At 55.2% G+C, this 19,674-nt stretch overlaps 4 protein-coding genes across 4 annotated transcripts in view; 2 read left to right on the top strand and 2 right to left on the bottom strand.

The window, feature by feature from the left end:
* The first annotated feature begins 35 nt into the window (after window positions 1-35).
* PTSG_07489 (uncharacterized protein) lies at window positions 36-2,878 on the top strand. Its single transcript, XM_004990938.1, has 4 exons — window positions 36-1,123; window positions 1,284-1,373; window positions 1,686-1,790; window positions 2,041-2,878. Exons 1-4 carry the CDS (start codon window positions 384-386, stop codon window positions 2,123-2,125), a joined length of 1,020 nt encoding a protein of 339 aa, XP_004990995.1. The 5' UTR covers window positions 36-383; the 3' UTR covers window positions 2,126-2,878.
* A 137-nt stretch (window positions 2,879-3,015) lies between these two features.
* On the bottom strand, window positions 3,016-15,015 carry PTSG_07488 (CHD1 protein). The gene is made up of 35 exons (XM_004990937.1): window positions 14,559-15,015; window positions 14,230-14,306; window positions 13,962-14,060; window positions 13,680-13,770; window positions 13,409-13,522; window positions 13,150-13,201; window positions 12,734-12,863; window positions 12,324-12,549; window positions 11,973-12,081; window positions 11,643-11,709; window positions 11,357-11,448; window positions 11,015-11,133; window positions 10,679-10,752; window positions 10,430-10,502; window positions 10,225-10,279; window positions 9,799-9,998; window positions 9,496-9,603; window positions 9,204-9,266; window positions 8,780-8,926; window positions 8,254-8,433; window positions 7,977-8,056; window positions 7,592-7,778; window positions 7,227-7,291; window positions 6,986-7,040; window positions 6,726-6,791; window positions 6,462-6,495; window positions 6,171-6,259; window positions 5,927-6,013; window positions 5,568-5,706; window positions 5,149-5,325; window positions 4,840-4,992; window positions 4,510-4,603; window positions 4,200-4,329; window positions 3,946-4,017; window positions 3,016-3,700 (listed from the first exon to the last, which is right to left on the bottom strand). Exons 1-35 carry the CDS (start codon window positions 14,922-14,924, stop codon window positions 3,077-3,079), a joined length of 4,494 nt encoding a protein of 1,497 aa, XP_004990994.1. The 5' UTR covers window positions 14,925-15,015; the 3' UTR covers window positions 3,016-3,076.
* Window positions 15,016-15,153: 138 nt separating this feature from the next.
* PTSG_07487 (uncharacterized protein) lies at window positions 15,154-17,321 on the bottom strand (the record flags this gene model as incomplete). The annotated part of the gene is made up of 2 exons (XM_004990936.1): window positions 15,154-17,205; window positions 17,238-17,321. The coding sequence occupies 2 exons, from the start codon at window positions 17,319-17,321 to the stop codon at window positions 15,154-15,156; spliced, it is 2,136 nt and encodes a 711-aa protein (XP_004990993.1).
* Window positions 17,322-18,822: 1,501 nt separating this feature from the next.
* The window catches only part of PTSG_07486 (uncharacterized protein), a 1,789-nt gene continuing 937 nt past the window's right edge, over window positions 18,823-19,674 (top strand). Inside the window, exons 1-2 of the mRNA XM_004990935.1 lie at window positions 18,823-19,027; window positions 19,234-19,389. Coding sequence (XP_004990992.1) covers window positions 18,875-19,027; window positions 19,234-19,389 — 309 coding nt within the window. The 5' untranslated portion in view covers window positions 18,823-18,874. The remainder of the gene's footprint in view (window positions 19,028-19,233; window positions 19,390-19,674) is intronic.

Here is a 19,674-nt window from a genome sequence, read left to right as displayed (position 1 = left end):
AAAGTTTAGGAAGTATGCACGCAAAAATCGGCGGTGTTTGCGTCATGCCATTCCACATTTGCCGCAACAGCCGTCGTCAGCTTTGCTTCGCTGGCTGGTGTGTGCTGTTTTCGTAATCGCACACCTGCTGTCGCGCTCTCTCACTTCGCGCTCGCCACACGCGTATCATCATCACACCACCACGCTCACCCCAACCAGCCAACCAACCAACACCAACACCAACCTGTGTCACATCACACCCGTTGACTGTGCTCCATTACTCAAGCAACACACAACAGCCCGCTTCCCGCAACAGAAGAAGCAGCGATCTCGTTCATCCGCTGCCCCCTTCCCTCTCCACACCTCCATTTATTGCCCTGCTCCGCATCTCAACCAAACACCCAATGTCTTCCGTGTTCGACGACGAGGAGAGCAACGACTGCGCGCTGCAGCCGTGTGAGAACTGCGATTGCCTGCTCTCACGCCAACACCACCACAGCCACCCTCGTCCAGAGACAGGCCACGCCCTCGCCGCAAAGCTTGACAACGCGCTCCACCTCTCCGTCGCCCAGCGCATCAACGGCGGCAGCAGCAGCAATCCCACAGTCCCTGCTTCGCCCGCCAAGCGCTGTCACTCGTGCCCATCAGGCATCTGCTCTGGGTGTAATCCTGTTTCCAGCGCCAACACAAACGCCGCCATGCCGCCCGACACGTCTGCGCATCTCCGCCAATCTCTGACAATGGCGGCGACCGCAGCAACGAAACCCGCCACCCCTGTCCCCCTCGCAGCCTACGTCCCGGCACCATCTGACTCCGCTTCCTCTCCAGCTTCCACAGCTGCGTCGACCGCAGCTGCATCATCGTCGTCGTCGTCGTCGGCGAGGCCGCGGCGGCGAAGCTCCCGCAACACCAGCACGAGCAGTGCGCACGGCGACTCGTCCTATTCGATTGGCGTCGACGTTGGCGCCGTGTTTCGTGACCCAATGTGCGACGCCTGCCCGGACTGCGATGACGTGTGCGGCCTTCCCTCCTGCGATGCATGCACGCTAAAGGCGAAGCATGTTGAGAAGCGCGCCTGCTCTCGCCGTGGCCGCGGCTGCCAGAAGAACGTCTTCACCATGTGCCAAGTTCAGCGACACAACTCGTGAGTGGCCAAACGCACGAGTAGTGTTGTGTGTCTGTCTGTGTGTGTGTGTGTCATTGTGTGCGTATCTGTGTGTGTCTTCAAAATGTGACAAGGAGTCAACAACATGCCGCTAACTCTCCTTGTTCGCCATGCACATGAATGAAACAAAACCATGCAGGGCCAGTGACTGCTGGCTGGTTGCGCATCGCAAGGTGTATGACGTGACGGCGTTTGTGCGCAACGACTTCCACCGCGCTGGCATGCAAGCGTAAGCAACCAATGCTGCTTGTGTGTGTGTGCGTGTGTGTGTGTGTGTGCGTATGTATGTTTGTGTATGTGTATGTGTGTGCGTGTGCGTGTGTTGTGTGTGTATGTATGTTTGTGTGTGTGTGTGTGTGTTTGATGGGTGAATGTCTTACATGCGAGACATTCGTGCAATGACACATCACCAAGTTGCCATCACCATGCCCATTCATGTGCTTCAACGCACCTCTCAACCAACTCATCACTTTCCCTCTCCACCAACCACAATTCCCTCCCCCCCCCCAAAAAAATCCCCCTCCTCTGCTCCTACAAACAGCATCATCCGCAAAGGCGGCACAGATGTCACGCGCGACTTTGACTTTCACTCGTCCAAGTCGAAGAAGCAGCTCTGGTCAAAGTATCTGATTGGCGTCGTTGCAAAGTGCGTACTCGCTTCTCCTGCTGATGGTGGTGGTGGTGTTTTGTTGTCTTCTGCGCATTTGTGCATTTGCGCTTGCCACCATTCCCCTTCGTGCGTGTGTGTGGTGTGTTGTGGTGTGTGTGTGTGTGTGTGTGTGTGTGTGTGTGCATTGGCCCTAACTGGTCCCCCCTCGTTGCTTCCCCACCAGTGTCTCACATTCAATTCTTTCTGTTCCCCCCCCGCGCCCTCCATGCATCTCCATTGCGTGCAGGTGCCCGTCTGAGGCGCCACATGTGCCGAAGAAGGGTGGCAGTAAGGCATCCACGCTCAAGAAACTCTTCCACCTTGCTTGGTGACACGACACGTACCACACACCCCTCCTCCTCCTCCTCCTCTCATCGTGGTTACCACCACATCGTGTGTCACCTCAAATCACTTTCCGTGTAATCAACCCTCGGCTTTCATGTCATTGTTTTTGCTTCGTTAAGACACCGTCTATTCTATGCCTGCTTGCTTTATATCCCCTCTTATCTCCATCTCTTTGCTTGTTGCCCCAGGTTACAGGCTGTTGTTGCTTCTCCTCTGCTAATGCACTCGTTACCCTGTGCACTCTACATTCTGCTTTGCTTCAATACCTGATGCTTGTTGCTTGGTGTTTTGACCCTTCCTTCTTCCTTCTCTCGTCCACGCCTGTGTGGCTTCATGCTTCGCCGTGTATTCCTTCATGCATTTTAGCTTCCCTCCTCTGCCCCGCTTACGCGGCAGCTTCTAGGTTCTCTTTCCTTCCCTTGCATCCACCCCCCCCCCTTTTTGACGTGTTGCTCTGCTGTGCTCCTTGTGTGTGCATTCTCCGATGATTGATGGTCGTGGCTTCTCACCACTACCATCCCATCAACAACACCACCAACTCACTGCAAGCGTTGTTGGAGTTGTACGGCCGTGCTGTGCCCTGCCTTTGTCCAAACAAAGAGTTTTGCTGTCGTTGGGCTCGCTTTGTTGGCTGGTGTAATCTACTCAGCTTCACGATGATGCTAGGAACGGCGCTGTGTTGTTGTGATGCTGCACCTCCGACAAGCAGTACACACAGAAACAGTCAACTTAACCACGTAACACAGCATGTAATCCTGAACAAGACGTGAACATGGGGGACAGAAATCACACCAAAAGCAACAACAACCTGTAACTAGGAATCAAGTTCATGCACAGCCATTCATTGTAACACACACACACACACACACGCACACACACACACACACACACACACACACACACACACGATCACGATGACAATTGGCCTGCCCACGCGATCACTCATCATCATCATCGTCGTCGTCGTCATCATCATTCCCATCGCCATCATCGTCATCACCAGTGTGAAGGGAGGGCAGGGCGCTGCCGTGTGCGGCAGAGGCCACAAACGAATCATCAAACGACATCATCGAGTCTTCGTTCGTCTGGAATGACAGGCGCGATGTGTCGCCCTCGGCCGACGTGTTCAAACCACCATCATCACCATCGGCATCGTCATCAGCACCATCGTCATCATCATTTTCCTGCTCCTCGTCATTGTCTTCATCACCCGCACCTTCGTTGTCTTCATCATCATCATCCTTTGCATCGCTCATCTTCGCTCGTTTCCGCATGTTCCTGTCATCGTCATCATCACCATCATTGTCATCGTCATCATCGTCGTCGTCGTGCTTGTGCTTCGTTGCCTGTGTGTTCTTCGCCTCGCGTGTCGAAGTATTGCTCTCCTTCTCATCTTCCCGCGTCTCATCATCATCATTTTCATCATCATCAACATCGTCGTCGTCGTCACCATCACCATCACCATCGTCATCTTCACCATCATCGTCTTCCTCTTCCTCTTCTTCTTCTTCTTCCTCCTCCTCATCCTCCTCTTCTTCCTCCTCTGATTCAGACTCATCGGCCTGCACCAAAGAAGGGGGCGGGATGTGTGTGTGTGTGTGTGTGAATGAGTGTGTGTGTGCGTGTGTGATGAATGTGTGAATGAGTGCATGAGAGAGTGTGTGTGGGTGTGTGTGGGTGTGTGTGCGCAAGTGAATGAGAGAGAGAGAGAGAGTGTGTGTGTGTGTGTGTGTGTGTTCGGGTGAGGCAGCGGGAAGGGCGGCTGCACGTGTGTACATGCGTGTACACAACATGTCGGACGACATACGTTCATGTCTTCGACGGCCTCTGCCAACTTCTGCCTGAAGATGCGATCGAGCGACAGCGCATCGTTGTACGTCTGCACACACACGCACAGATGGAAGGAGAGGTTCAAGATGAATGGCCACACATGAGGGGAGAAAGCAATGCATGGCGTTGTATCGAGAGCTCAGCGGCCACAGCACAGCATAAACCACAACAACGAAGCAAACACACACACATACACACACACACATGTACACGCATGCCTCGCGGGCATACTTTTGATCCGTCGGCGTAGAACTTGAGGGCGTTGTTGATGAGAGTCTTCATGTCCTGTTCAAACGCCTCAATTGTCTTGTAATTCTCCCCGTACACTTTGTCCTTAATCATCGACAGGCTGATGGGCCGACTGCACAGCAACAGCACCACCAGCACCACATGTGAGCCAATGCATGGACAGGCGTGAGTTATGTGCGCACACAAGTGTATGTACGATAGCAAAGCGCGACATTTCACCCCCCCCCGTCCAGATAAGCACCCAGACACCACCACGACCACGAACAGGAGGAGCAATTGCACGTGTGCGCACGTGATGAGGCCGTAGTACTCGGTCATCTCCTTCCTGTCCGGCAGTTCGATAAAGTCGTCGGCGAGCGGGCGACCCTGCCGGTCCGTTGCAGCCTCTGCACGAAGCGTCATCGTCACAGGTTCGTTGCATAACGGGTGAACGACATGACGCAACTGCACACTTTCATATCCGCAGCACATTTGCAGGCATACACGGCAGCCCAAACATACGCACGCACACGCACACGCACACGCACACACACACACACACACACACACACACACACACACACACACACACAGTACAGACACGCACACACACACACACAGAGCACAGCCCAGACGGACTGACCGAGCGAGTCGACGACCTCGAGGAAGACCGGCTGGAGATCAGCGGCCGTCGGCTCCGGTTTCGCCTTCTTCGTCTCCGGCTCACCGCCACGGCTGCTAGTGGTGGTGGCGGCGGTGGTGGGTGTGGCAGCTTCATCGTGTTTCCGTTTCGCACCTGTGGTGATGGTTTGCATGTTGCATGGTCCATGAGACCGCAGCACACACACACACACACACACACACACACACACACACACACACACACACACACACACACACACACACACGCAAGGCGTGCAACGGATGAACACAATAACATTCCCCGACTGACTTGGAGTCTGTGCCTCGCTGTCTGCCTGGGTTGACTGGGATGCCTCATCTTGGCCCAGCACCTGCACTGCTCCCTCTTCTTCTTCTTCCTCCTCCTCCTCAACGTCGCTCCCGTCGGCTGCTTGCTTCCCCGACACAGACCGCCGCCGTCCACCAGCATACAGCTCATCAAGCGTGCCTGCAGGCACACACACAGAGAGAGAGAGAGAGAGAGAGAGAGAGAGAGAGAGAGAGAGAGAGAGAGAGGGAGAGAGAGAGAGAGAGAGAGAGAGAGAGAGAGAGAGAGAGAGAGTGTGTGTGTGTGTGTGTGTGTGTGTGTGTGAGTGCGAGTGTGAGCAAAGGTCATATGTACACAACCACAAGTCGTCGGTCAAAACGACACCAAGACTGCACGAGACCACCCTTTCCCAAGTGTCACACCTGCTTCAAGCGCCGCATTCCACTGGCGATCGGAGATTTTGTCCACAATGTAGTTGACCTTCTTCCTCCTGCGTGGGCCGAGCACCTTTGGCGTCGTGTCGGATGCTTCCTCCACCATCCGCGTCATCCGTGCATCGTCCTGACGACAGCGAGAGGCAACAGGGGTGGGGTGAGCATGCAATGTTGTTGTTGTTGTTGTTGTTGTTGTTGTTGTTGTTGTTGTTGTTGTTGTTGTTGTTGTTGTTGTGTAAATTGTGTTGTCAATGCACTGCTGGTGTGCAGGCTGTATGCAGATGCACGCAGTGTGCGTGTGTGTGCGCGTGCGTGTGTGCGTGTGTACTGATGTGGGCTGGGCTGACCGTCATCCATGCTGGCAGCTCGTCCTTGGAAATGAGACGCGTGTGGCGCGCTTCTGTCTTCCACGCTTTGTCCTTGTCCTTCATCTCCTGACAGCCACCACAGACAAATCAAGAATTGAAGCAACACGTGAGGAAATGCGCGTCCATGTGTGAACCGACAGCTGCTGCTGTGGTCTCCATGCACAAGTGGCGCTCATGAGGCACGCCACCACCACCACAATTGCCAGCATCATTGCCAGCCCACCTGATCCATCTCGTTGAAGAGCACGAGCTCCTGGTCCGATCGCGCCAGCATTTCATTCAACTGCGCATTCGTCGGTGGCCTCTCCTCGCCTGCAGCAGCAAGCAAACAAACCCAGGGCAGTCACATGCCACAGTTATGCGTCAGAGCAGCTGATACACATAGGCTTGTGCGGATGTGCATGTATTGTGCGTGTGCGTGCATGTGTGTGTGTGTGTGCGGGCGTGTGTTCAGGTGTTCAGGTGTGGACTTCCTCCGTGTGGTAGTGGGAACTGCATCAGCAAGAAAACGCACTCTCTTCGCGGGCTGCGTCACTTTCAAGGAGATTCTGCACTCAACACGTCCATTCACGCGAAGTAGGGTGTGTAGCCGCAAGGGGGCGGGGTGTCAACGGTGGATTGGAAACATGAATGAGCAAACAGCGAACAACACAACACGGGCACATGCGTGCACACATACACACATACACCTACACACAATCAGCACAACCAAATTTGCATTCACACGCACACGCACACCACCATCACGACACGACACGGCACGTTGTTGTGTGCGCACCTTGAGGTAGTTCTTGCGCACGTTGGCGTCGACCTTTTGTCCCGAGAACATGCCTGCTTGGATGACCTATGCGCCAGGAGAGGAAGTGGTGGTGGTTGGAGAGGGGGGGGGGGAAAGGTTGACGGGCGAGAGGAGGGGTAACAGCGTGTGTGAGGTTGCTTCAAAGGCATGGGTGGTAGCCGTGAGCGCTAGCGATGTGACGTGAAGGCAACCAGCAACGCAATGTCCTGCCATCACACACACATACACACACGAAACACCTTTTCGTCGACGTTGAGCTTAAACCGCGCGGCTTCAAGGATTGTCTCCTCAACACTGCACAGGATGCAATCGCGGTGGCCATCGTGATGAGTTGTGAGCGACAAACGAATTGTATTGAGATATTGAGGTGTGAGTAGGAGGTGGAATGAACGCGAGTGTGGTATTTGCGACGACAAGCAACACTAAGCATGTAGCTGTGTGTGTGTGTGTGTGTGTGTGTGTGTGTGTGTGTGTGTGCACCTGTTGATGGAGCAAAGACGGAATACGCGCACTTCGTTCTTCTGTCCAATACGATGGGCACGGTCCTGCGCGGATGTGCATCGATAGGCATATGGATGAATAGATGGATGGATGAGTTGAAGTGCGATGGGCCATGTCAGGGCCAGGCACGAAGCAGTTGAAAACAAGGCTCGCAGGTAACCTCACAGAGGACAAAGTCCGAACCACACACAGACACACAGACACACACACAGACACACAGACACACACACACACAGAGACAGGCACACACACAGACACTCACACTCACACACAGACACACACAGACACACACACAGACACTCACACACACAGATACACACACACACACAGACACCATGTCGCACCTGTGCCTGCAGGTCCTGGTGCGGGTTCCAGTCGCTATCAAAGATGATGACGGTGTCTGCTGTCTGCAGGTTGAGACCAAGACCACCGGCGCGCGTCGAGAGAACAAACACGTCAATCTGCGAATCGGGCGAGTTGAACTCCTTCACCTGCCGCCCACGCTCCTCGTCGCTCGTCCCGCCATCGAGCCTGCAGGCAATTCATGACAAATCAATAAGAATCAAACATAAACACATGAACAAATAAAGAAGCAGCAGCCACGAGCAAACCCGTATCAAAGCAGACAACAATTGCGGTGGTGAGACAGAGCATAAATTTGCCATTGTCGTCGTCGTGAGCATGTGGAGAGAGGCGGGGGCGCTGACGAATGTGATGCGGTGAACCGACCTGATGTAAGTGAGGCCAATTGCCGTGAAGAAGTCTTCAAGGATGGTCAGCAGTTGCGTCATTTGCGAAAACAGCAGAACCTGTGGCATTGGCGGTGACAACACACACACACACACACATGTGAGCAAGATTGGAGTGAGCTCGCCAAATAAGCAGGTGTTAATGCACGACGCAACACAAACGAGCACAAGCACAAGTAGCCACAGGCAGCCACAAACCATCACAAGCAGCAGCGCTGCACAACCACAATCGCCACGCCACGCATTGGTGTTCCGACCTTGTGCTTTGAGGCCTTGAACTTGGGCAGCATGCGCGTGAGGAGCTCCAGCTTGCCAGACGCACGCCACAAGTCCTCATCGTGCACGTATTGCAGCGAGCGGTGACGCGCATACGCAACCTCAATCTCCTTGAACAGGAACGGGTGGTTGCACAGCTTGCGCAATTGCATCAGCGTGTTCTGTTTGAGGAGGGATGGGGAGAGGGATGAGCGTGTGGCGTGGGATGCGAGTCATGGGTGAGTACGTGACAGAGGGGCAAGGAATGGGCAAGGAATGGGAACGGTTGAGTTGGGTGACGTAATCGGGTGTGATGTGATGCAGCAGCAGCAGCGGCAGCAACAACAACAACAACGACGACGACAACAACAACAACAACAACAACAGCAGCAGCAGCAGCAGCAGCAGCAACAACAACAACAATGACAACAACAACAACAACAACAACAACAACAACAACAACAACAACAACAACAACAACAACAACAACAATAATAATAATAATCAACAGCAAGAGAAGCAGCGTACCCTCAGGGCGTGAACGGTTCTTTTCTTGTGGTGGTGGCCCGATTTCGACTTTGCCTCGTCGCCCGTGAGCAGAACGCCGTGCTCCTTCATGTGTTTGTACAGCTGCTTCTGCAGGACCGACATCTCGCACTTGATCACATACTCAATCTACAGCCGCAACGCGCGCGCGTGTGTGTGTGTATGTGTGTGTGTGTGTGTGAAAAAGAAGAAGGGAGGGGGGAACCCATGGCGAATGCAACCAGCAAGGACTGCCATGCACTCTTCACCCTTCTTGCAAACGAACAAACCAAACAAAGCAAGCAACCAAACAAAGCAAGCAACCAACCAAGCAAGCAAAACAACCAGGACAGAGCAAGCGAGCAAGCAAGCAAAACAACGCAAACAAAGCAAACAAAGCAAACAAACAAACAGCAGCGGTTGTCACCTTATTTGGGAGCTGCGACTCGACGTCTTTCTTGAGGCGGCGAAGAAGGAACGGCCGGAGCACCTGCAGCCGTGATGCAAGCACAAACACATGTGCACAGCAGAGCAAATGGGGTGGGTGAAGTGCAAGATAGTACAAGGTGATGGAAACAAATATGGGGTCATGGATGGCGTGGAGTGAGCAGTGTTGTGGAAGCGGAATGGGGGAATACCCCCCCCCCCTCCCAGACAGCCATCAGGAATGGCTTGGGAGCGAATCGTGCCCAAGCAGCGACAGTCACATGATGGCGCACCTTGTGCAGGCGCTGGATAATAAGCATTGTCTCCTCATTCGACAGCTCCATGTTCTCGCCCGTGCCAGCAAAGGGCGCGTTGAACCAATCCTCAAAGTTGCGCACGCTCTGAGCAGAGTCCAGAGTTCGGGGCAGGGGGAGGGGCATGACGGTGGTGTTAAGCAAGAAGCTGCACACAGGCAGACAAAGCAAGCAAGCAAGCAAGCAAGCAAACGAGCGAACGCTTTGTTTGCTCAGGCACCCATGCACAGCACGCGCCATGAAGAAGGCACGTCCAATGAGTGCATGCAGGTGTTGGTGTACCTCGAAGATCTTTGGAAGGAGGAAGTTCAGGAGCGCCCACAGCTCGGGCAGGTTGTTCTGCAGCGGTGTTCCCGTGAGCAGCAGGCGGCGCTGGCACGAGTAGCTCTGCGTCAGCGTCTGGGTCAGTTTGCCTTCTTTGTTCTTCATGCGGTGGCCCTCGTCAATGATGAGGTACTCCCACGGCACTCGCCCAAGCGCAGCTGGGGGGCGGGGTGCATGGGGCAGTGTGTGTGTGTGTGTGTGTGTGTGTGTGTGTGTGTGCATACGTGTTGTGTGTGTGTGTTTGTGCATATGTGTGTGTGTGTGTTGTGAGTGCATGCGTGCATGAATCCATGTGTGAGTGCAAGCATCAAAATGCATATGGTCGTACACACAAAACTGCAACAAGCAAAAAGACAGCACAGGAATACAGCGCGTGTTGCGTACATTTGTCGCGAATGACGTATTCATACGTCGTCAGCAGCACGTTGTACTTCGCCTCCTGTTAACCAGACACATGTTGCACGAACGAAAGCGTGAACACGTGAATGGTCGGCACAAATGCGAGCACAAGGGGCACCAACCGCTACTTAAATACATGCATGCATGCAAGCAAACAAAGCAATGGTGCGAGCAAGCAATGGGTTCGCACCACGACGGTCTTCTTGAGGCTCTTGCGGTACTGTGGAGCACCACGGTAGACGAGCGCTTGCAGCACAGGCGCCCTGACGATGATGATAATGGTGGTGATGGTGGTGGTGAATTGTGGTTGTGATGGTGAATTGTGGTGGTGGTGATGAAACAAGGCAGCTGTGGAAAGAGGATGCCGCCAAGTGGCCACTGTTGCCATCACCCTCGCTACTGCGACCACAATCATCACATCCAATGACACGCAGCACACCATTTCTCGAGCTCCATTCGCCAGTTGGAGAGTGTGCTGAGGGGGACGATGATGAGGAAGGGGCCATAGTTCCGCTGGCAGCGCATGCATGCATGGTTTCATCATGGATATGAGCAAATGTTGTGCAGAAAGGGAAGCAGTGACAACATTGGGCACGCATGTATGCGCATGCTCCTGCACACACGCGCACACACACACACACACACACACACACACACACACACACACACACACACACACACACACACACACACACAAGCACATTGTCAAAAAAAAAAAAAAAGAAGAAGAAGAAGAGCAAAAAAGAAGAAGGAAGCCAAACACCCACAGCGGCACCTTGTACTCGAAGAGGTAAGTGAGGAGAGAGATGGTCTGGATGGTTTTGCCAAGACCCATCTCGTCAGCGAGAATGCCGTTGAGGTTGTTGTTGTACAGCGACACGAGCCACTCCAGGCCTGCACGCCACAAGCAGAGGTGTTGAGAGGACGAGACAACAAGGGGTAATTGGGGGGGGGGGGGGGTAAGGCGGAATGTATGGTTTGAGAAGAGCAAAGCGACATTGCAGATTGTCAACAACAGACATGCGCACAGAATCACACAACCACACACACACACACACAACACACGCACGCAAGAACAAGCACACCCGCACACACATATGCAAGCTGTTTGAGTGACCTTTGATTTGGTATGGCTTGAGCTGTCCACCGACGAGGATGCTTGGCTGCTGTACTTTCTCCTTGATGTCGTGGCCCGTACCAAACGACGCCCTGTGGGGGTGGTGTGTATGTGTGTGTATGTATGCGTATGTATGTCGGTGTATGTGAGTGTGAGTGTGAGGTTAGGCGTATGTGTGTGTGAGTGTGAGGTTATGCGTATGTGAGTGTGTGCGTGTGTGAAGTTATGCGTATGTGCACCTGCTCACTTCCTTTGCACATGCACACACACACGCATATGCACTTACTTTTCTGCCTCTTTCTTCTTCTCTTCTTCTATCCTTTCTGCTTCTCTCCTTTCCGCCGCCGCATCGTCTGCACATTCAACAACACCGACACGCAGGTAAAAAGGAACGAGAAACAGCCGCAAAATGGGGATGTGAGCACAACCAACGATGCATTTCTAAACAGAGTGCAATGCAATGCACCGTGACTCCTCACAACACAGATGAGCCGGCAGTCACCATCCAACTCCCATCAACCACCGAACACGGCAGCAGCAGCAGCAGCAGCAGCAGCAACAGCAACAGCAACAGCAAGGGCATCATCAGCAAGAGCAGGAGGGGAGAGGGGATGACCTTCTGTTTCGTCGTCGATGAGGTGCTCTTCGTCCAGAGCGTCCACGGCCTCGCTCTCCCGCCGCTTCCGCTTTGCTTCCTTCTCCTCTTCCCGCTGATGCGCAAGCACCTGCACACACACACACACACACACACACACACACACACACACACACACACACACAGACACACACAGACACACACACACACACATTAATGGTGAGATGATGTGAAAGGGGCGGGTAGTATGATTGTCTTGCTTGCAGGCAATACACACGCTCGCACGAGTGCACCACAGAGCAAAACGGATACAACCACAACCACAACCCAGACACCCAAGCGAGAAAGAAAAGCAAACGGCCGGCCACGCACCATCGTCTTCATGCTCTCCATGTGCTCGTCTGTCTTCTCCAGCAGCAGGGCGAGGCGCTTGTGCTTCTCCTTGTCAATCATGGCACGGTACCCGGCCTCATCCGACTCCATCAGCTTGCGCATTCGTTCCTTCTCCTTCTCCTGTTCGATGCGCATCGCCTCTCGCTCCTTCTGCTGGAAGTGCGACATCACGCCCTTGGCCGTGCGCGCAATGGCAGACCGATTCCTATGATGGTGTGTGAGCGTGCGTGCGTGCGTGTGACACGTGTGTGCGATGTGTGTGTGTGTGTGTGATGAGTTGAGATGTCAGCTCCGAAAAACATACCCATTGCCGTCCACAGACCAATTTTCCAACAAGTACATGAATACCACCAATACCACCACCAGCATCATCATCATGTGGTGCTTACGATCGGTGGAATGCCTTGAACTGCCTGACGTGGTCCAGGATCTCGCGCATGCGTCCCTCCTTCTGCGCTTTGAGCTGCCGCTGCAGCTGCAGCCGGTGACGCGCCTCATCCCGCTCCCGGTCACGGTGCACTGATGTTGATGGTGGCGGTGGTGGTGATGATGGTGGTGGTGATGATGGTGGTGGTGATGATGATGATGATGATGATGATGATAATGATGATGATGATGATGATGATGATGATGATGATGATGATGATGATGATGATGATGATGATGATGATGATGATGATGAGTTGGCGCATACTTCCGGCAAACACACACATCCACCCTGACACAGGCACGCACACATCCACCCTGGCACACACGCATACACCCATTCTGACACAGGCACACACATGCATGCACAGGTGCTCACCTCGAATTGCCTTCTTGCGCTCTTGCTTTGCTGTTGTCTTCGTCAGATTCAACTGAAGTGGCAACCGCCACGGTGGGATGAAAACGGAAAGGGCAAACAAGTCATGTGTTAGTGAACACACACAGCTGCAGACATGCACACACACACGCACACACACTCTCTCTCCCCCTCCTCACTCTCTCACACTCACACACTCTCTCACGGGCACCCAATTGCAGACAAGCACACGAGTCATGGTGCATGGATGTGGACAACGTACGCCACGGTAAGGAATGAGCTGTCGGCGCAGGTGGCGCTGGAGGTCAAGGAGCTCAAACGCGCGGACAGCGATGGTGGCAGACACCGCCTCCTCAGACTCAACATCGTCCTTCTTCTGCTCATATCGACAAGGGCGCACGCGCACCACGCAAACACACACACACGCGCACAGTTCTTGCGGTGAGCAAATATGCCAAGTGGGATCAGGCAACCGCACAGCCCAGTCATCATCACAGCAATGAGCAGCCATGTGTGTGTGTGTGTGTGTGTACCGAGAATTCGTCCTGAATGGCGAGGCAGCGGTTGGTCATGCGCGTGTTGAACTGTTCCCGTACTTCTCGCCGCAGCTCATCGCGTGTCATCCTGTGTCCACACACACGCGCACACACACACACATGCATGCACAAACATGTGCACAAGATCCGTGATGGGAGAAGCGTGAATGAGAGGGTGTGTGGGAGCGGCAGCAGCCGTGCTGAAGTTGAAGCGCGTGTGCGATACATGATTGCACAACAAATGCTATGCCACATGCATGCAAGCACATGTGTCCGTACTTGATAATGGGCAGGCGTGGCGGCTTGAGCGGGATGTCATCCTGCAGCTGCCGCTGATGTGTGAGCGTTCGCTGAAACGCAGGCACAACCCGCACTTTCCTGTTTGCACACAAGACACAGGGAGTGTGTGAGAGGGAGGCCCATTTGCGGGTGCGTGTATGCGGGTGCACACGTGTGCACGAGCTCAAACATTGGAGAGAAACATTAAAAAAAAAAAAAAAAGCACGGCGCGACAACACGCATGTGTTGTGTGGTTGATGTGACTCACCGCACGCTCGTGCATGTGAGCTGCTCCGGTGTGAGCGATTTGTTCTCCGCAATGGCGCGATACGCCTCCACTTGACGCTGCACACACACACACACACACACACACATTGTGTACACACACACGCATACACACACATACACACACATGAACAGGATGAGGCAGCTTCAGCATGAGCAAACGGTCGACGGTGCGCCTGCACACACGCACACACACATACATGCACTTGCACGCTCACACGCACAGCATCGCGCGTGTGCAAAAGCACCACGTGCAGCAGCAGGTGCTATGACCCACGCCACATCACGATCCAACATATCTGCAACAAAGACCTTTATCTGGTCGGCCTGGGCCGGCGTGAGGTACGACGTCTGCACAACCCACGGCGGTAGCGTCGCGTGTGGCGGCGATGACGATGGTGCTGCTGTTGTCGTTGTTGAAGTTGTCGTTGTTGTCGTTGTTGTTGGTTGCGGCGGCGCTGTTGATGGCGTTATTGTCGTGGGAGGCACATGACCGTTAGGCCGCTGTTGCTGCTGTTGTTGTGGCTGTTGTTGTTGCTGCCGTTGCTGTTGCTGCTGGTACTGCAGGTGTGCCTGTTGTGCGTGCATGTGCGTCCGCATCGGTTGTGCCTGCGGCGGTGGCTGCTGCCGTCCTCCTGCCATCATCGCTGGTGATGGTTGCTGAGCTGCGCCCGGCATCTGAACACCCGCAGCGGCGGCATTTGGGGTGGTCCTTGCCTGCACACCATTTGCCTGTGGCCGTTGCTGCTGCTGCTGCTGCTGCTGCTGCTGCTGCTGCTGCTGCTGTTGTTGTTGTTGTTGTTGTTGTTGTTGTTGTTGTTGTTGTTGTTGTTGTTGTTGTTGTTGTTGTTGTTGTTGTTGTTGTTGTTGTAGTCGCTGCTGCTGCACGTATCGCAGCAGTTGTTGGCTAATGCCCATCGTGACTCCCGAAGACGAGGACGCCACCAGCCCGCTCTGCAGTGGCACCCCAGACACCGCTGCCCGCTGCTGGTGCTGGTGCTGTTGTTGGTGTTGTTGTTGCCAGGGCCTGTAGCCTGTTGGTGTTGCCGCAGCAGAGCTGAGGACTGGTGACGATGATGCCACTGTTGGCACAACACCCACCCTTCCCGACGGTGCTGTTGTTGGAGTCGCAGCTGTGGCGGGGGTGGCGCGGTTCGCCGCACCAATTTGCCATGCCGTGGTCGCTGTTGATGTTGCCGTCGTTGAGGCTGCCGTGGTTCTGGCGGCCACTGCTGGTGCTGCTGCTGTGTTTGTTGTTGTTGTTGTTGTTGTTGTTGTTGCAGCGGAGCTGACCGGAGCGGTTGTCACTGCAAGCGCGGGCTTGTACGCGGCCGACAATGACGACGACGGCGACGACGACGACGATGCTGGAGGGAATGATAATTGCTGCTGCTGATGCTGGTGTTGCTGTTGCTGCTGATACTGATGGTGTTGGGTTGGGTTGACTCCACCAGACATGGCTGATGATGAAGTGACGGTCATGTGTGCGGCCGTCACTCGCGCCCCTCCCGCCATCGCTGCCGTGGAAGGCACGCTCGCAAACAGCGATGACGACGATGATGATGACGATGCAGGCGGTGGCGCTGATGCTGACACCGATACTGGGGCTGTTGTCGTTGGCTGCGGCATGCTCAGTGGCACAAGGGCGGGCCGCGTCGCCATCGTTGTCGTCGTTGTTGTCGTTGTCACAGGTCGCGAATCCCCGCTGGTCAGCCCAGACAGGTGCTGCTGAGGCTGCTGCTGCTGATGCTGCTTGGTGACAAGCATTGGGTGTGACACCATCGATGAACGCTGGCCCGCTGCTGCTGCTGCTGCTCCACTGGCTGTCGCACTCGCTCCCGTTGTCGTCGTTGTTGTTGCCGGCGCTGTTGTTCCTGTTGCCATGTGCTGTTGGGGCTGGCGCTGCATGCTCATCACGGCAGATGGGGTGATGGTGGTGGCAGCGACTGCAGGCGTCGTTGGTGTGGTTGTGTGGGATGCACTTGGCATTGTCACTGGTGCCGTTGATGAAGGAGCTGGTATCAGTGGTGCTGAGGATGCTGCCACTGTTGTTGCTGCCGGCGCTGTTATTGTCGTTGTTGGTGCCCCTGTAGACGCGGTGGCGGTGACAGCGGGCGAGGTTGTTGCTGGCACGGCTGTTTGCAGATTCGACTGCTGGTGTTGCTGTTGCAGCTGCTGGTGCGATGCCGTGGCGGGCTGTGTCGCGCCAGGAGCTGCTATCGATGTAGCCAGCGAAGACGACGACGACGACGACGATGGTGCGATTGGCATTGGTGTTGTCGCTGTCGTTGTGGATGTTGGCGCAGGGGCAGTGGTTGATGGTGGTGCCCCAACAGCGGCTGTGAGCGCCGTGGGCGTGGCACGACTGCTTGCTGTCATCATTGACGTTGAAGTGGCAGGAGCTGCAGCTGGTGCTGATGTCACCGCCACGTTCGTGGTGGTCGGGGCGCCGACGGGGGTGTATTGGCCTGTCGCTGCCGTCGTCGTCGTCCGTGCTGCCGATGCTGCCACCGCTGTTGAGGCCGGTGTGACTGCTGGTGTTGTGGATGCAACACATGTTGGCTGCGTTATCACGGGTGGAGTACTGGCTGGTGTTGCAGCACTCGTTGCGGTTGTGTGTGGAGCGGTGGCTTGTGAGGCCCATGTGGATGTGGGCGCGTGTGTCGGCGCAGCCGTGGCAGCAGCGTGTGTGGAGGTTGTGGGCTGCACCGTGCCAGCAGACGACAGTGGCCTCCACACAGATGATGCTGCTGGCGTGCTTGTAGCTGTCATGGATGGCGCTGTCATGGATGGCGTGCTGGTAGTTGCCATGCTTGGCATGGCTGCTGTCATCGTCGTCATTGTCGTCGTCGCTGCTGTCGCTGCTGTCGTGCCTGGAGGTGTCGTGCGAGCCCAAGGCTGCCCCATCACTTGGGTAGGTGGCTGCTGCTGTCGCTGCTGCTGCGCGCTTGCTGTGGCGCTGCCGGGAAACGAGACGGTGACAGGGGACACGGTGCGAAACCCAAGTTGCGTGGAGGCACGGGATGGCGGTGGTGTCATGCCGCCCATACCACCGGCAGCGCGCGCGCTCACCATGGAGGGGATGGGCAGTGCTGTGCGCTGCTGCAACGGAATGAATGGTGATGATGTATGCGATGTTGGCGTGGCGCCACGCGGGGTGCGGGCAGCCGAACTTCCCGCCGTCGACACACCACCATCATCGCCTTCTGTTGTCGCTGTCGTTGTTGGTGTTGGTGTGCTTGTTGCCGGCGGTGTAGGGGCAGGGGTCGTGCTTGTTTGTGTTGTGGTTGGAGGTGGTGTTGGTGTCGTTGTTGTCGTGGTTGCTGTTTGTGTTGCGGTCGGAGGTGTTGATGTTTGTGTTGTGGTCGTGGTTGCGGCTGCTGGTGCAGCTGGTGTGCTTGCTGATGTGCTTGTTGGTGTGCTTGCTGATGTGGTCGTCGGGATCATCGGTGATGTTGCCGTCATACGTGGTGGGGGCGTCGTTGTCGACTGTGCAGTCACGGGTGCCGATGTCGTTGTTGGAACGGAGGAGGAAGGTACAGAAGCAGCCGCATCGTTTGTGGTGGATTGCGTCGTTGGCATAGCCGTGTCCGCAGCACTCGCAGCAGGTGTTGTGGTGCTTGCCTGGGTTGTTGCCGCTGACAGCGTTGCCTGCTGTGAGGCTGAAGCAGCGTTTGTCGCTGTTGTTGTCATTGTTGTTGCTGTTGTTGTGGCAGCCTGTGTTTGCCCCTGTGGGCCTGCTGGTTGCTGCCGCGAGGCTGTTGTTGCCGGGTTGTTTGTTGTCGCTGGCGGTGACGCCGGTACAGCCGGCGCAGACTCGGTTGTTGCAGCTGATGTTGTCGGAGGCGACGCGTTGGTTGTTGTGGCTGGTACCGGACCAGGTTGGCTTGTTGTGGTGGTGGCAGCAGTGGTAGCGATGGCTGCACTTGTTGTTGTTGTTGGAATTGCTGGTGTCGCTGGCATTGCTGCGTCGCCAGCCTTGTTCTCTTGACTTGCCACAGCCGTCGTTGGTGTTGTCGCTGTGGTTGTGGCGGCAGTGCCATCATCCGGTGGTGTTGTTGTTGTAGTTGCTGCTGCTGCTATTGTTGTTGTTGTGGGGGGTGCAGGCTGTGGGTGACTCGTGGTGTTGTTGCTGTTGTTGTCACTGTTGGCGTTGCTGGAGCTGGCAACGGGCTCGGTGTCTGACATCTTGCACAGGTTCGGGTGATGCGCGGGCGACGGCCCTCAGCACACGCACACGCACGCGCACACACACACACACACACGCACACGTATGCAGCACGGACGAGCGCGAGCTGTGTCTGTCGGTGCACCTACGACTTGCTTGCTGCTTGCTTGCTCGTTTGATGACGATGATGTGAACGGTGGCCGTTGTCCTTCTCCCAAGTGCGTGTGGGCGCGCAAACGTTCCCTCCTGCTCTTTCTCTCTTGCAACGTTCGTTGGTGTGTGCGGAGACAGACAAAGACCGCCAGAAAAAAAGAATACATTGGAAAATAATACACTTTGTGGTGTTGTTTCAAGCTGTGCTTGCAAGCATCGAATGAATGGATGGGCGGCTCCTTCCACCATTTCGCACAACGTGCCTCCAAAGCACACAGCAAACCATCTCACGTCACGGATCATCATCATGATGCGTCAAGTGGATCCTCGCGTCGCGGCACTCGCGTGCACGGCAATAATGGTGATGATGATGGCTGCGACGGCGCTGCCTGTCGCTGATGATGCCTCGCAGCAGCAGCAAGACTACTGCATCCAAGGGCCCGTCTCCTTTGACGTTCAGGTGTGTGTGTGTGTGTGTGTGTGTGTGTGTGTGTGTGTGTGTGTGTGTGTGTGTGTGTGTGTGTGCGTGTGTGCGTGTGAGTGTGCGTGTGTGCATGTGAGTGCTCGTATGACTGTTTGTTTTATGCTGTGCCTATGCTCACCCCTCCTTCTTCCTCTTCCTGCCCTCCCTCCCTCTTGTTGTCTGCGCTATGCCCCCACCTCCAGGTGGAGGTGACGAGCACCCTCGGCTACCACTGTCAATCGCAGCTCGCGCAACTGAAGACAAAGGTTGGACCTAAGCATGCCATCACAAACATCACGCTGGCGCAGAGCCCAGGATTCCCCTGCTGGCAAGGAAACATCACCCTCACGCAAATCAAGGTGAATGTGTCTCGTGGGGTTGTGGCGGATTCAATTGTGCTTTTGTGGTCTTTGTTTCGTTTGTGTGCTGTGTGTGCTGTGTGTGCTGTGTGTGCTGTGTGTGCTGTGTGTGCTGTGTGTGCATTGTATGGTGTGCGCTGTTTGTTGCTGATTGGACTGTGTACATTTGCGCATGTCCGTTGGCTGCCTCCAAAACGGCTGGCTTTGGCGTCGTTTCTCTGGTCTTCGATGCCACACACACACACACACACACACACACACACACACACACACACACACACACAC

This window comes from Salpingoeca rosetta (genome assembly GCF_000188695.1).
Source record: "Salpingoeca rosetta unplaced genomic scaffold supercont1.22, whole genome shotgun sequence".
In the NCBI taxonomy this organism is placed as follows: domain Eukaryota; class Choanoflagellata; order Craspedida; family Salpingoecidae; genus Salpingoeca; species Salpingoeca rosetta.
This window is presented reverse-complemented; position numbering and strand designations above follow the sequence as displayed.

Excerpts from the sequence above, each read along its gene's own strand:
- PTSG_07488 (XM_004990937.1), bottom strand. The coding sequence starts at position 14,924 with ATGCCGGGCGCAGCTCAGCAACCATCACCAGCGATGATGGCAGGAGGA. Across the intron at positions 13,771-13,961 it reads CCACGCCTGCCCATTATCAA|GATGACACGCGATGAGCTGC; the intron begins GTACGGACACAT and ends GTGTGGACACAG. Across the intron at positions 7,779-7,976 it reads ATTGGCCTCACTTACATCAG|GCTCGATGGCGGGACGAGCG; the intron begins GTCGGTTCACCG and ends AATTGCCTGCAG.
- PTSG_07489 (XM_004990938.1), top strand. The coding sequence starts at position 384 with ATGTCTTCCGTGTTCGACGACGAGGAGAGCAACGACTGCGCGCTGCAG. Across the intron at positions 1,124-1,283 it reads CAAGTTCAGCGACACAACTC|GGCCAGTGACTGCTGGCTGG; the intron begins GTGAGTGGCCAA and ends AAAACCATGCAG. Across the intron at positions 1,374-1,685 it reads CACCGCGCTGGCATGCAAGC|CATCATCCGCAAAGGCGGCA; the intron begins GTAAGCAACCAA and ends TCCTACAAACAG.